Genomic DNA, 14,047 nt, shown 5'->3' with positions numbered 1-14,047 from the left:
GAGATCGCTGCTGAGTCACAAGTTTTGTGACGCAACAGCGACCTCAGTAGCGATCTCGCTATGTGTGACACGTAGCAGCGACCAGGCCCCTGCTGCGAGATCGCTGGTCGTGTCGGAATGGCCTGGGCCGTTTTTTGATCGTTGAGGTCCCGCTGACATTGCTGAATCGGTGTGTGTGACACCGATCCAGCGATGTCTTCACTGGTAACCAGGGTAAACATCGGGTTACTAAGCGCAGGGCCGCGCTTAGTAACCCGATGTTTACCCTGGTTACCATCGTAAATGTAAAAAAAAAAAAACAGTACATACTCACCTTCTGATGTCCGTCAGGTCCCTTGCCGTCTGCTTCCTGCTCTGACTGAGCGCCGCAAAGTGAAAGTGAAAGTACAGCACAGCGGTGACGTCACCGCTGCGCTCTGCTCTCACTGTACGGCGGCACTCAGTCAGAGCAGGAAGCAGACGGCAAGGGACCTGACGGACATCAGAAGGTGAGTATGTACTGTTTGTTTTTTTTTACATTTACGATGGTAACCAGGGTAAACATCGGGTTACTAAGCGCGGCCCTGCGCTTAGTAACCCGATGTTTACCCTGGTTACCAGGGTGCTGCAGGGGGACTTCGGCATCGTTGAAGACAGTTTCAATGATGCCAAAGTCGTTCCCCTGATCGTTGGTCGCTGGAGAGAGCTGTCTGTGTGACAGCTCCCCAGCGACCACACAGCGACAAAACAGCGACGCTGCAGCGATCAGCATCGTTGTCTGTATCGCTGCAGCGTCGCTGTGTGTGACGGGGCCTTAATACTCCTCCTGTGTACAAGAATATAACTACTATAATACTGCTCCTGTGTACAAGAATATAACTATCATAATACTGCTCCCTATGTACAAGAATATAACTACTATAATACTGCCCCTATGTACAAGAATATAACTACTATAATACTGCTCCTGTGTACAAGAATATAACTACTATAATACTGCTCCTATATACAAGAATATAACTACTATAATACTCCTCCTATGTACAAGAATATAACTACTATAATACTGCTCCTGTGTACAAGAATGTAACTACTATAATACTGCCCCTATGTACAAGAATATAACTACTATAATTCTGCTCCTGTGTACAAGAATATAACTACTATAATACTGCCCTTATGTACAAGAATATAACTACTATAATACTGACCTCTATGTACAAGACTATAACTACTATAATACTGCCCCTATGTACAAGAATATAACTACTATAATACTGCCCCTATGTACAAGAATATAACTATCATAATACTGCTCCCTATGTACAAGAATATAACTACTATATTACTGCTCCTGTGTACAAGAATATAACTACTATAATACTGCTCCTATATACAAGAATATAACTACTATAATACTCCTCCTATGTACAAGAATATAACTACTATAATACTGCTCCTATATACAAGAATATAACTACTATAATACTCCTCCTATGTACAAGAATATAACTACTATAATACTGCTCCTGTGTACAAGAATGTAACTACTATAATACTGCCCCTATGTACAAGAATATAACTACTATAATACTGCTCCTGTGTACAAGAATATAACTACTATAATTCTGCTCCTGTGTACAAGAATATAACTACTATAATACTGCCCTTATGTACAAGAATATAACTACTATAATACTGACCTCTATGTACAAGACTATAACTACTATAATACTGCCCCTATGTACAAGAATATAACTACTATAATACTGCTCATATGTACAAGAATATAACTACTATAATACTGCTCCTGTGTACAAGAATATAACTATCATAATACTGCTCCCTATGTACAAGAATATAACTACTATAATACTGCTCTTGTGTACAAGAATATAACTACTATAATACTGCTCCTATATACAAGAATATAACTACTATAATACTCCTATGTACAAGAATATAACTACTATAATACTGCTCCTGTATACGAGAATATAACTACTATAATACTGCCCCTATGTACAAGAATATAACTACTATAATACTGCCCCTATGTACAAGAATATAACTACCATAATACTGCTCCTGTGTACAAGAATATAACTACTATAATTCTGCTCCTGTGTACAAGAATATAACTACTATAATACTGCTTCCTATGTACAATAATATAACTACTATAATACTGACCTCTATGTACAAGAATATAACTACTATAATACTGCTCCTATATACAAGAATATAACTACTATAATACTCCTCCTATGTACAAGAATATAACTATCATAATACTGCTCCCTATGTACAAGAATATAACTACTATAATACTGCTCCTGTGTACAAGAATATAACTACTATAATACTGCTCCTATATACAAGAATATAACTACTATAATACTCCTCCTATGTACAAGAATATAACTATCATAATACTGCTCCCTATGTACAAGAATATAACTACTATAATACTGCTCCTGTGTACAAGAATATAACTACTATAATACTGCTCCTATATACAAGAATATAACTACTATAATACTCCTCCTATGTACAAGAATATAACTACTATAATACTGCCCCTATGTACAAGAATATAACTACCATAATACTGCTCCTGTGTACAAGAATATAACTACTATAATTCTGCTCCTGTGTACAAGAATATAACTACTATAATACTGCTTCCTATGTACAATAATATAACTACTATAATACTGACCTCTATGTACAAGAATATAACTACTATAATACTGCTCCTATATACAAGAATATAACTACTATAATACTCCTCCTATGTACAAGAATATAACTATCATAATACTGCTCCCTATGTACAAGAATATAACTACTATAATACTGCTCCTGTGTACAAGAATATAACTACTATAATACTGCTCCTATATACAAGAATATAACTACTATAATACTCCTCCTATGTACAAGAATATAACTATCATAATACTGCTCCCTATGTACAAGAATATAACTACTATAATACTGCTCCTGTGTACAAGAATATAACTACTATAATACTGCTCCTATATACAAGAATATAACTACTATAATACTCCTCCTATGTACAAGAATATAACTACTATAATACTGCCCCTATGTACAAGAATATAACTACCATAATACTGCTCCTGTGTACAAGAATATAACTACTATAATTCTGCTCCTGTGTACAAGAATATAACTACTATAATACTGACCTCTATGTACAAGAATATAACTACTATAATACTGCTCCTATGTACAAGAGTATAACTACTATAATACGTCCCCCTATGTACTGGAATATAACTGCTATAATACTTGCTCCATTTTGCTATACTAACTGCTGTTTTCAAATTAGTCTTCACATGAAGCTCTTTATCCATATGTATACTCTTAATAACAGCCATTATACAGTAGGATAAACTAGATGTGTTTTTCACTCCTGCAGTAAGTAATGGAAGTGCCCAGTCTGTAGTTACTGGCATTGGAGGGCAGAGTGTTGTTGTTATTAATAGGGCAGAATCTTTACAGGAAGACCAGTATTTATCTTACCCGGAGAGGGGACAGGAGATAAGACTGAGGATTGTGTACAGCGACTTACTGGAAAGACGTAAGAAAATAACAATGATAACAGGAAGTTCCCCGCTATGTTGTGTTCAAATAAAGATATACATTTATATGTATAGATGAATTTGTATATTGATTATATCGTGACTTTTACACAATATTCTGTCTACATGACAGACCACTACTATTTATTGCGGATCGTGTAATCACATTTATTGATTGGTGATCAAATATAAATTCCAAGTCGATGTCGACGGCCTCCCGGCACCTTCACAAGATCTTATTTTTGTAGTCTATTCCTATTGAGATCAAGGCAAGAAACAAAACACTTCCGCACCGCTGCGATTCGTTAGATCCTAATATCTCCAACCCTTCTTTGCTGTTTTAGCCGTAATAACATTCCCCCATATACAACCTGGGTGCTGCATCCAAAAAAGAAATCCACAACAGTACGTAGAAAAAGCAAAAAAAGTGGAGCGCACTCACCAGAGTAGAAATGTCATACTTTTATTCGAACATACAATAGTGCAGCAGGGAGGGATGTGGAGACAAACGGACGACGGCCGTTTCGTGCACACAGCACTTCAGGACCCGTGTGGTGAGTACGCTCCACTTTTTTTGCTTTTTCTACGTACTATTCCTATGGAGATGTTTAGTGCTAAGATTAGTACATAGAATGTGATTAGGTTTGTAATCAAATTGTTGCTTCATTTTTAATTTTGGATGCATTTGAGACATAGTCATTAATCATCATTTCCATGTGTGCCCGCATTCTCCACCACCTGCGGAGACTTGCAGATGGCAATGATCTTGAGCTCTAAATTCTCCCTATAACCTCTGGGGTCCCTGATTCATGGAGCGGTGGTATCTCACACCCCGAGCACCCTGTGAATTCATGACATTGACACGCTGTGCAGTCAGTGGATGAATCCTGCCGGTGATCACATTGATACAGTTTGTTTTGGAGACCGAGGCTTCTGGGGTGGTACAGTATCACTTCCTGAGCTGCACCTGTCATGGGGGGGGACACGTCACCAGGGCAGCTGTGGGGATACCACATCCAACCTATAGGAGCTGCCTGGTCACCTAGTATGACTTCCAGCTTCTACATTTGTCTCAGCTGTAACCCAATCCGGGCCAACGTCACTGTCTGTGCTACTAATGGAGTCAAGTTCTCCTCCCTGCACTGCACAGACGAGGCATCTGTAATGCACCCTGGTCGAAAAATTAGTCATTCAGCATTTGCAAACTGTTAAGTCACAAAATAAGTCAATGTGATAGCTGGATCACTGTCAAACGAGAACTCGTTACTGCACCACTCAATTATCTAAAAAATATATGACCGGTTGTTACAAAGGGTTAATATGATTGCAGGAGGTCTGTGCAAAAATCCGTACAAATGCTTAGTCTGGGACTACAATCAATTTTATTGTCTTTTAATGTGGAAAAATTTGCATGCCAATTTATGGAGGAGGGCAGATGTTCGGGGTCTTGCCATTCCAATCCTTTTGTGCCATAAGGTCGGAGCGGTAACGTTGTGAATGCACAAGAGCCTGACTAAGCATGGGAGCCTGTGATGTCACACGGTGGACTAATATGGAAGTAGGGAGGGTACAGGGCTCTCATATGCTGGGCTGGCAGGGACGTCACGGAGGGTGCTAGCCCCCTAGGCATACATAAGAGCCCAGCTACCGACATGATCAACAGAGGAGCAACTCCTGAGACTCAGGCGCAGCTCAGTCCAACCTCTAGGATTACTGCAGGGACTTAGCCCTCGTCTCCGCTCATCCGTGAACCCAGTGCAGAAAGTAAGTAAGCCATTTATTGCAATATATTTGCCTATTACTTTACATGAAGATACGCTACTGATAAAGTTGTGAAGAACCGTGCACATCCTGCAGAACCATACACATCCTGCAGAACCATTCACATCCTGCAGAACCATTCACATCCTGCAGAACCATTCACATCTTGCAGAACCGTTCACGCTGCTCATAGACTGGCACAACATTATGCCTGCAAATCAATGCAAACTCCGGTCTCCGATATATATTTGTTTTGTAAGAGAAGGGTTAATAATGTAACGGCAGATGATAGATGATGTGGGTGGAAGGAAAAGTAGCAGAAAGCTCAACTGGATTATATTATAAAAATGAATCCATGAAGGGGTTAATGCGGAATTATTCGACTGCCTATAACATTCATAACTGTCTTTTCCCTTTAAGACATGACCCTGAACCGTAGTGACCGGATCAAGAGCCTTGAGAAGAGACGAGGGAGCATGCCATTCGCGGTGCACCAGCAGCTACACCGGAGGAGCATGCCGGTGGATGACAAGGAGCTACATGGAGGCTCTAAAGCCAGCGAGCTGGCCAAACTGGTGCGCTGTCCCTCCTACAACCCCGGAGATGAGCAGCGAGAGAGCTGGACCTCCGATTCCTCAGACTCTGTCATCTCCTCTGGAAGCGACTCCGAAGATCAGCTCTTTAAAGTTATCCTTCTGGGGGAACACGGGGTGGGCAAGTCCAGCTTGGCTAGGATTTTCGGTGGCGTTGAGGATCTGCAGGATGTCGAGGAGGCAGGTAAGCCATCGAAAACACGTTCTTACTACAAAACTTCCTAAGCCAAAATGTGCAAGAAAAAAGGTCCTAAAGAAGTAAAGGGTGTGAGCTTTTGTTCTCTGATATCATCCATTTGAGAACTAGGGATGATGCTTGCGAGTTGTCTATGTGGGGGTAAAGTCTCTCGGAGAGGAGTATGTGCCTCTGCTGTAGATGACCTATGTAATGTCCTCCGAGGTGCCCTATACAATGTCCTCCGAGGTGCCTCCACTGCTGAATCTTGGATGCTCAGACGGCCGGGCTATGTGTGCTTGGTGTTGGGGTGCTATGTGTAGACCCCCAGGGTCCATTCATCCTTTCCGCAGGGTTTGGCATCAGATTCGCCCTTGCGGTGCCCCACAGTACCACAATGCTGGACACCTGCTCAGTGTCAGAATACTGTACGGATCTCGCCGCTCGCTGAGTGTTGCCATGAGCTCCTGGCGTGCATAATATTCATTTAGTGGAATTAGTCCTCCCTTCTTGATGAGATGACACAATCCTTCCTGATTCCAGTTATATTTAGATACAATTGATTGGAAACTTCAGCCGCTTGTTACTTAGCGCAATAGTGTAACCCTCCGCACTCTAGAACTACAACCCTCATTATATACAGATGGAATTTTTGAATTAAATGTGTTTTTTTTTCATTTCGCTGATCAAAATCGATTTAATTTTTTTTTCTAGGAAACACATACGACAGATCGATTGTGGTAGACGGGGAAGAAGCGAGTCTTTTAGTCTTCGATATTTGGGAGCAGGTATGTTCCCCTCCTATTTCCTTCACATCTCTGGTGACTCCTTCAGAATACACAGAAAAAGTCACTTAGTAAATGCAATTACATCACATATTATAATCCAGAGCTGTACTCACTGTGCTGCAACTTCAGAGCTGAAATCTTCCAGCATCCCCTGATTGTTCAGTGCCTGCCCAGAGATTGCATTCTGGAAACACCAAGCACTGGACGTCCAATGCAAGAACTAAGCTGTCATGTTTGTTTGTTTTTTTGTTTGTTTTTTTAATAAAAGCCAGCAGAATTGTAACTTCAGCTCTGGAGTATAATGCAAACTGTAACTGTATATTAAATATAGGATGTTAATATGTGCAGTTAGGCCTTTATTTCTCATGTTGTTCCTTATCATTAGTGAATTCCAACATTTTATCACTCCTTTCACAGGAGACATAATTGCCCCATCTTTTTATATGTAATAATACCCCATTTTTTGTTATTGTCAATTCTACTACTGACCACCAGGGGGCACAATTTTAGACATCAATTAGACCCTGCAATCTAATATCCATCTGGATCAGAAGCTTCAGATGCAAAAAAAAAAAAAAAAAAATGAAAGCTCCGTAGACAATGTGCTTGCAATGCACGCATCTAATTTGCATAAATAATTACCCCTAAGTGACTGATGTGTGATAATCGCTGCAGATTTGGTGGTAATTAACATTTCACATTTGCGCTTCTAGGATGACAACCACTGGCTGCACAATCAGTGCATGAAAATGGGAGACGCTTATGTCATCGTGTACTCGGTAACAGACAAAGCCAGCTTCGAGAAAGCGTCCGAGCTCAGAATCCAGCTACGCCGAGCTCGGCAGTCCGAGGACATCCCAATTATTCTGGTGGGAAACAAGAGCGATCTGGTGCGGTCACGGGAGGTCTCTGTAGAAGGTGAGCAGAGATGGTCAGATAAGAGGGGCTGTGCAGTAATAAAGCCATTATTAATTCATTACTTATAACTCGTCCAGTCCATACTCAGACCCTGGTGGTCTTTCCTGTATTTCTAACATTCTTCTTATTTCCTCCTCCAGAGGGTCGAGCGTGTGCTGTGGTATTTGACTGCAAGTTTATCGAAACTTCAGCCGCCCTCCACCACAACGTCAAGGACCTTTTCGAGGGCATCGTGCGTCAGATCAGACTCCGCAAAGACAGCAAAGAAGACAATGCAAGAAGAATGGCCAGCAGCAAAAGGAGGGAAAGCATAGGGAAAAAAGCCAAGAGATTCCTGGGGAAGATCGTAGCCAAAAATAACAAGAAGATGGCGTTCAAGCAGAAATCCAAATCCTGCCATGACTTATCTGTCCTCTGAAGAGCTAAGAAGAGGTGGCCGGACCCCTGGAGGAAATACTTGACTTTCTTTGAAATGGAGACATAGATATAAACCGATCTAGAACTCAGATTTTCATTTCTAATTTATGCCTTAATAAGCTGGACTGGAACATGGCATTGGGACATTGGAACGTTTCGTGCAAGGATATATCGGCAGTCAGCGACTTCGTGCCTCCTCTGTGTCCGATCGCAACCGGTTGGTTTTGGAGTTGAAGAGAGAAAAATCTCATTATCTAACTTTTGTGTTAAAACTTGAATTTTTGTACGCGGGCTCGTACACCCCACTCCTGTTTTTACCTTGCAGGTTCATGTTCATGTGATCACACTGGCACAGAGACCTCTGCAGTGATGACGTGTACTGTAGGCTACGACATTTTTTGAACTGTATTGCACTTCGATGAATTATCAATTTATTTGTTTACATGAAATATTTTATAATAAACTATTTACTGTTATAAACCCCAGTTTCAGGCTTCCTATCTGACAAGATGGAGACGTAAGAGTTAACACTGGGTCTACATCAGCTTGGCAACCTGGTGTGGTGTGGTCACAACTCCCTTAACGTATACTGGGAGTTGTAGTTTCAATACAGTAGAAAACCTATAGGATACAGACCATAAATGTATGAAATGTGGCTTGAAATATGCAAAACAGGTTTTAATATACAGTTGTGCTCAAAAGTTTACATATCCCGGCAGAATTTTTACTTTATTGGCCTTTTTTCAGAGAATATTAATGATAACACCAAAAACTTTCTCCACTCATGGTTCATGGTTGAGTGAACCCATTTACCAAAACATCCAAATGACCCCGATCAAAAGTTCACATACCCCATTTCTTAATACAGTGTATTGCCCCCTCTAACATCAATGACAGCTTGAAGTCTTTTGTGATAGTTGTGGATGAGGTTCTTTATTTTCTCAGAAGGTAGAGCTGCCCACTCTTCTTGGCAAAAAGTCTCCAGTTGCAGCAAATTCCTGGGCTGTCTAGCATGAACTGCACGCTTGAGATATCCACAGAGTGGCTCAATGATATTGAGGTCAGGAGACTGAGATGGCCACTCCAGAACCTTCACTTTGTTCTGCTGTAGCCAATGACAGGTCGACTTGGCCTTGTGTTTTGGATAGTTGTCATGTTGGAACGACCAATCACGTCCCATGTGCAGCTTCCGGGCTGATTGCAAATTTGCTGCCTTCATCTTTCCTTCAACTTTGACCAAGTTTCCTGTGCCTTTGTAGCTCACACATCCCCAAAACATCAGCAATCCATCTCCGTAGCTTACTGTAGGAATGGTGTTACTTTCATCATAGGCCTTGTTGACCTCTCTCCAAATTTAACATATATGGCTGTGGCCAAAAAGTTCAATTTTGGTCTCATCACTCCAAATTAACTTGTTCCAGAAGTTTTGAGGTTTGTCTCTGTGCTGTTTTGCGTATTGTAGGTGAGAAACTTAGTGGTATTTGGGCAGTAATGGCTTTCTTCTGGCGATACGACCATGCAGCCCATTTTTCTTCAAGTGCTTCCTTACTGTGCATCTAGAAACAGTCACACCGCTAGTTTTCAGAGAGTCCAGTATTTCAGCTGATGTTAATTGTGCGTCTTTCTTTGCGTCCCAACAATTTTCCTGGCAGTTGTGGACGACATTTTTGTTGGTCTACCTGACCGTGGTTTTGTTTTTACAGATCAACTGATTTTCCATTTGTAAATCACAGTATGAACGCTGCTGACTGGTATCAATTCAATGGATATCTTTTTGCATCCATTTCCTGTTTTATACAGTTTAACTATCTTTTCCCGTAGATCCGTTGACCATTCTTTTGCTTTCCCATTACTCACAATCCAGAAACATCAGTGGCTGGATGAAAGATGCAAGAGTCTGTCTGTATGCCAGAAACTCACTCAGCTTTTATGCACACACACTAACTACAAGCAAACGGGTCACAGGTGAGGATTCTACTTTTGGTAGGCATTCAAACCCATTTGTGTCAACTTCTGTGCATGTTATCAGACCAAAATCACCAGGGTATGTGAACTTTTGATCAGGGTCATTATGATTTAAAAAGAGAAAACAGTAGTTGGACAATAAATGGCTTCACTCAGCCACTTTTGGCGTTATCATTCACATTCACTGAAAAAAGGCATTGAAAGCAAAAATTCTGCTGGGGTATGCAAACCTATGAGCACAACTGTACTAAAATGGCCACTGTCACATTATTCAAATGCCAGCCCATCCGGAGGAGCTGTATCGTGTGTATAAATGCCAGAGCTGCCAAAGAAACACAACAAGATTTATTTAATCTCCTGTCATGTGTGTATATATTGATCATATACTTTTTGCGCACTTGCAAATTAATGTAATACTAAAGCTGTGTGGTCCCTTATTTTGGTCTTTGTATTGGAGGGGGAGGCCCCCTCCAGCACTGCGCCTCATCATCCACCCATCTTAGCCAGAAAGGTTTCATTACAAGCTTAGTTTGATTCCTATCTCATCCCCATTTCATTGGAGGTCTGTCTGGGCCATGGAGATGTGAGTCACTAGAACTATGGGATATTTCACAGTTTTTCCCCAAGTATAGCAATATACTGTTATGTGTTTGGTCAGTGGCCACAGAGTATTTAATTTAATACTAAAGACAAGCAGACCCTCTTAGATTTATTTATTTTTTTACCTTGTATATTTTCTTTCCGGTGTTCTTTTCTCTGGCAGTTATGGTATGTATGATTATGATACAGCTCCTCTGACAGTTGAGACGCAGGTGTCGGACACATTGTTTCTATAGACTGCAACCCATCCTTACACGTGATTAGAATAGACTGTTTGAATAATGTGATCATTTTATTACTCTCTTGAAGAACCCCTTTAAAGAGGTTGTCCACTACTAGGACAACCCATTCTTGATCAAAATGTTTGGCCCCCATAAAATAATAACACTCATACTCACCTCCCATGCCGGTACTGGTCCCGCAGTGTCAACACTTGCAGTCTCAGGGCTCTGATGCTGCTGTTGTGACAAGTGACACCGGCGCCCAATCAGCGCTGGCATCACTGTCCCCACCTACGAACAAATCGGATATAAAAAGGAAGCCCGGGCTGTAGCTGATCTCAGACATCCACTTCCTGCTCAAGTCAACAGGAGGCGGGGGACAATGACGCCAGCGCTGATAGGGTGGTGATGTCACGTGTCACAACAACAGCACGGGAGCCTCGGGAGACAGAATACTGACACCGTGGGAACTATGCCAGCACAGGAGGAGAATATAAAAGCTTTATTATTTTATGGGGGCCAAACGAAGAGTATGAGAAGTTGTCCAAGTAGTGGACAACATCTTTAAGTCCCATATGTTCAGGCAGCCCATAACAGCTTACCTAAAACACCACACTTGTGCAATACAAATAACCAACCCCAACTGTGTGCCCATAGTAAGCAAGCAGGGGATGTTAGGAGATCTCTGCTCTGAAAACCTGAGAACCAGTGAGTGCAGTTCATAACATGATGTAAATCAGGAACAGTACAGGATCAGTAATATAATGTATGTACACAGTGACTGCACCTTCAGAGTAGTGAATGCAGCTCAGCTGCTACTCATTGTGGTGATTGTGGGTGTGGTCGTCACTGAACCTGCTGTGTGCTCCTGAGCTCCTGAGAACCACCACCTCTCCACCCGGGGACCTGCTATCTCTGTTACCCAGGGAGGGAGTGGGTTTCCTGGGATGAGTGACGGAGCCAAGTCCCAGGCTTCTGCTTCCCGGACCAGGCTGGCGGGGGGCAGAAGGAACCAGCAACCAGCCTGCACATCAGAGGATTCGGGGGTGAGACGCTCCACCAGGAGTCGCAGCAATGTGTCTCCTACTCCCCCCAGGCTGCAGAGACCCAGAGAAGCTGCAAGGCTTCCATGGAGGAGAAGCCTGCTAGTGTGCAAGATGGCGGTCCTTCCGGAGGAAAGCTGAGTGCTCACGGAGGTGAGGCCGACCTCACTGAGGAGAGTTGGGCACTGCAGAGACCCCGGGAGTCTGTGTCCACCTATGCCTCCCGGGTCATGAGGTACCTCCATGAGCTGAAGAGGCTAGTAAGGCACTGAGGAGGCTTCGGGAGGATCTGCGCTGCACAAGCGACAAAGCTGCAGGTTCCTCCAAACCGAGGAAGAATCAGCTCCAGGTGGAGGTAAGGAGACTGAAAGTTGAGATCAATGACCTTGAAGTCAGAAAAGCTTACATCAGAGAAAAAAGTGGACCATTTAAAGAAAAGCTTATAAATGAAGACCGATTCAGAGAAATGGCTGATAACAGAGAGCAAAGGCAGATGGGGCTGCAGCCTGAGAGCCAGGTGGATGATGATGATGAGGAGGAGGATGACCAGCACAAAGCCCCACCTGGCAGCCTGCTTAGTCACTCACAGGCCACGTGCAGCGAGGTCCCTGCTGGACAGGCGACAATGACATCTCGTCGCAGTTCTGCTGGCTCTAGGGAGGACAGTGGCAACATTGGCCAGGGAGGGGCGCTAATGGCAGAGATCAAGCTCCTGGAGTCCCCAGTGTGCCTTCAGAACTTCCATCTTGGTGATGATTTACCAGAGGAGACACCTGGGGGCCAGAAGAAAAAGGCAAAGAAAACCACCAAGCCAAAGCTGCAGGAAGCGGTAAGCTATGTATATGCCCCCCTCCCTGTACCCCCTGAGTCGACTGCAGGGTCAGCTCGCTGTATAAGCCCCGTTGCCCAGCCCGCGTTCTGCTGTGGATCCGGTGCAAAGGCACGAGATTACAAAGCAATGCAATGAGGCGCAGAGCTCCATCTCTGCTTGTAGTAGCAGGAACGTAGCAGCAGGTGCATCAGCCGAGAGGCTGGACAGTGAGGGCGGCCCGGTGGCGGGCGAACAGTCAGGCCACGATACTGTGGTCCGCTCCTCAGTGGGAGGGGGGAGCGGCCCAGTGTCGGGGGCAGCTTCGGTAGCCTCGGTGCCCCTGAATACTGTTGCCGCTGATCACTTAGTTGAGGAGCGGCGGCAGCGTGAGGGGGTTACCGGGGCTGGGAGTTCCGGTCCTCCCCAAAGTCCTATTTTCTGTTGGTGCCGCTGGTCAACAAGATCCTGATGCTAAGGATAAGCGGTGCCTCACAGCAGCTAAAGATCAACAGCGCCTGGTAGCAACCATGAAGCAGCGGAAAATATCAACCGATGATGCGGAGGGCACACATACAACCAGGGGTGAGGTCACCTCCATTTCAGTGGAGGAGACTCAGCCCCTTGTGCCTGATGATGCGGAGGCCAAAGTGTCACCCCCTGTTGTCACTGGTCCAGCAGGAGGGAATGTGGTGGGTATGAATGCGGAAAACTCTTTGTCTAGTGGTGTGGTTGCTGGTTTGGTAGAAGGTGAGGGGGTTATGGAGGTGGGTAATGGTGATGCTGTTGGTGTGGATGTGGTCACTGGTCCGGTTGCCCCCCCGGTGGTGGCAGCGCCTGTCAGGAGCTTTGCCACTGTCACCTCCAGGGGAAATAGGGCGTCCTCCTCGTCTCTGGGGACGGCATGTTGCAACGGCGTGTCCTGGAGGCTCTCAAGAGGGGGGAGAGATCACTAATGGTAGAGGGTCGAGAGGTTGATCTATCCTTCTGGATAGAGAGGCATGGCCTCGGGGCCTTCTGAGAGCAAAGAGTGGGGGATACAGTGTGGTTCCTCCCAACAGCCGGGCCGGGTAGTGTGCGTAGGAATGTGGTCCGTCTTCGGTGGAGGGGCAGTGATGCATGTCCTCCAAGGTCGAAGGTTGTGGAGCTCCTGCTGAGGATGGGCTTC

General features: G+C 43.8%; 1 protein-coding gene across 1 annotated transcript; it reads left to right on the top strand.

Annotated features, from left to right (window-relative positions):
* The first annotated feature begins 5,222 nt into the window (after positions 1–5,222).
* Positions 5,223–8,719, top strand: RRAD (RRAD, Ras related glycolysis inhibitor and calcium channel regulator). Its single transcript, XM_077292782.1, has 5 exons — positions 5,223–5,354; positions 5,772–6,128; positions 6,834–6,907; positions 7,621–7,825; positions 7,966–8,719. Exons 2-5 carry the CDS (start codon positions 5,774–5,776, stop codon positions 8,241–8,243), a joined length of 912 nt encoding a protein of 303 aa, XP_077148897.1. The 5' UTR covers positions 5,223–5,354; positions 5,772–5,773; the 3' UTR covers positions 8,244–8,719.
* Positions 8,720–14,047: the final 5,328 nt, after the last annotated feature.

Source organism: Ranitomeya variabilis, chromosome 2 (genome assembly GCF_051348905.1).
Source record: "Ranitomeya variabilis isolate aRanVar5 chromosome 2, aRanVar5.hap1, whole genome shotgun sequence".
Taxonomy (NCBI): Eukaryota; Metazoa; Chordata; class Amphibia; order Anura; family Dendrobatidae; genus Ranitomeya; species Ranitomeya variabilis.
The sequence above is the reverse complement of the archived record's forward strand: the minus strand, read 5'-3'. Positions and strand labels throughout refer to the sequence as shown.

Excerpts from the sequence above, each read along its gene's own strand:
- RRAD (XM_077292782.1), top strand. The coding sequence starts at position 5,774 with ATGACCCTGAACCGTAGTGACCGGATCAAGAGCCTTGAGAAGAGACGA. Across the intron at positions 6,129-6,833 it reads GCAGGATGTCGAGGAGGCAG|GAAACACATACGACAGATCG; the intron begins GTAAGCCATCGA and ends TTTTTTTTCTAG. Across the intron at positions 6,908-7,620 it reads TCTTCGATATTTGGGAGCAG|GATGACAACCACTGGCTGCA; the intron begins GTATGTTCCCCT and ends TTGCGCTTCTAG.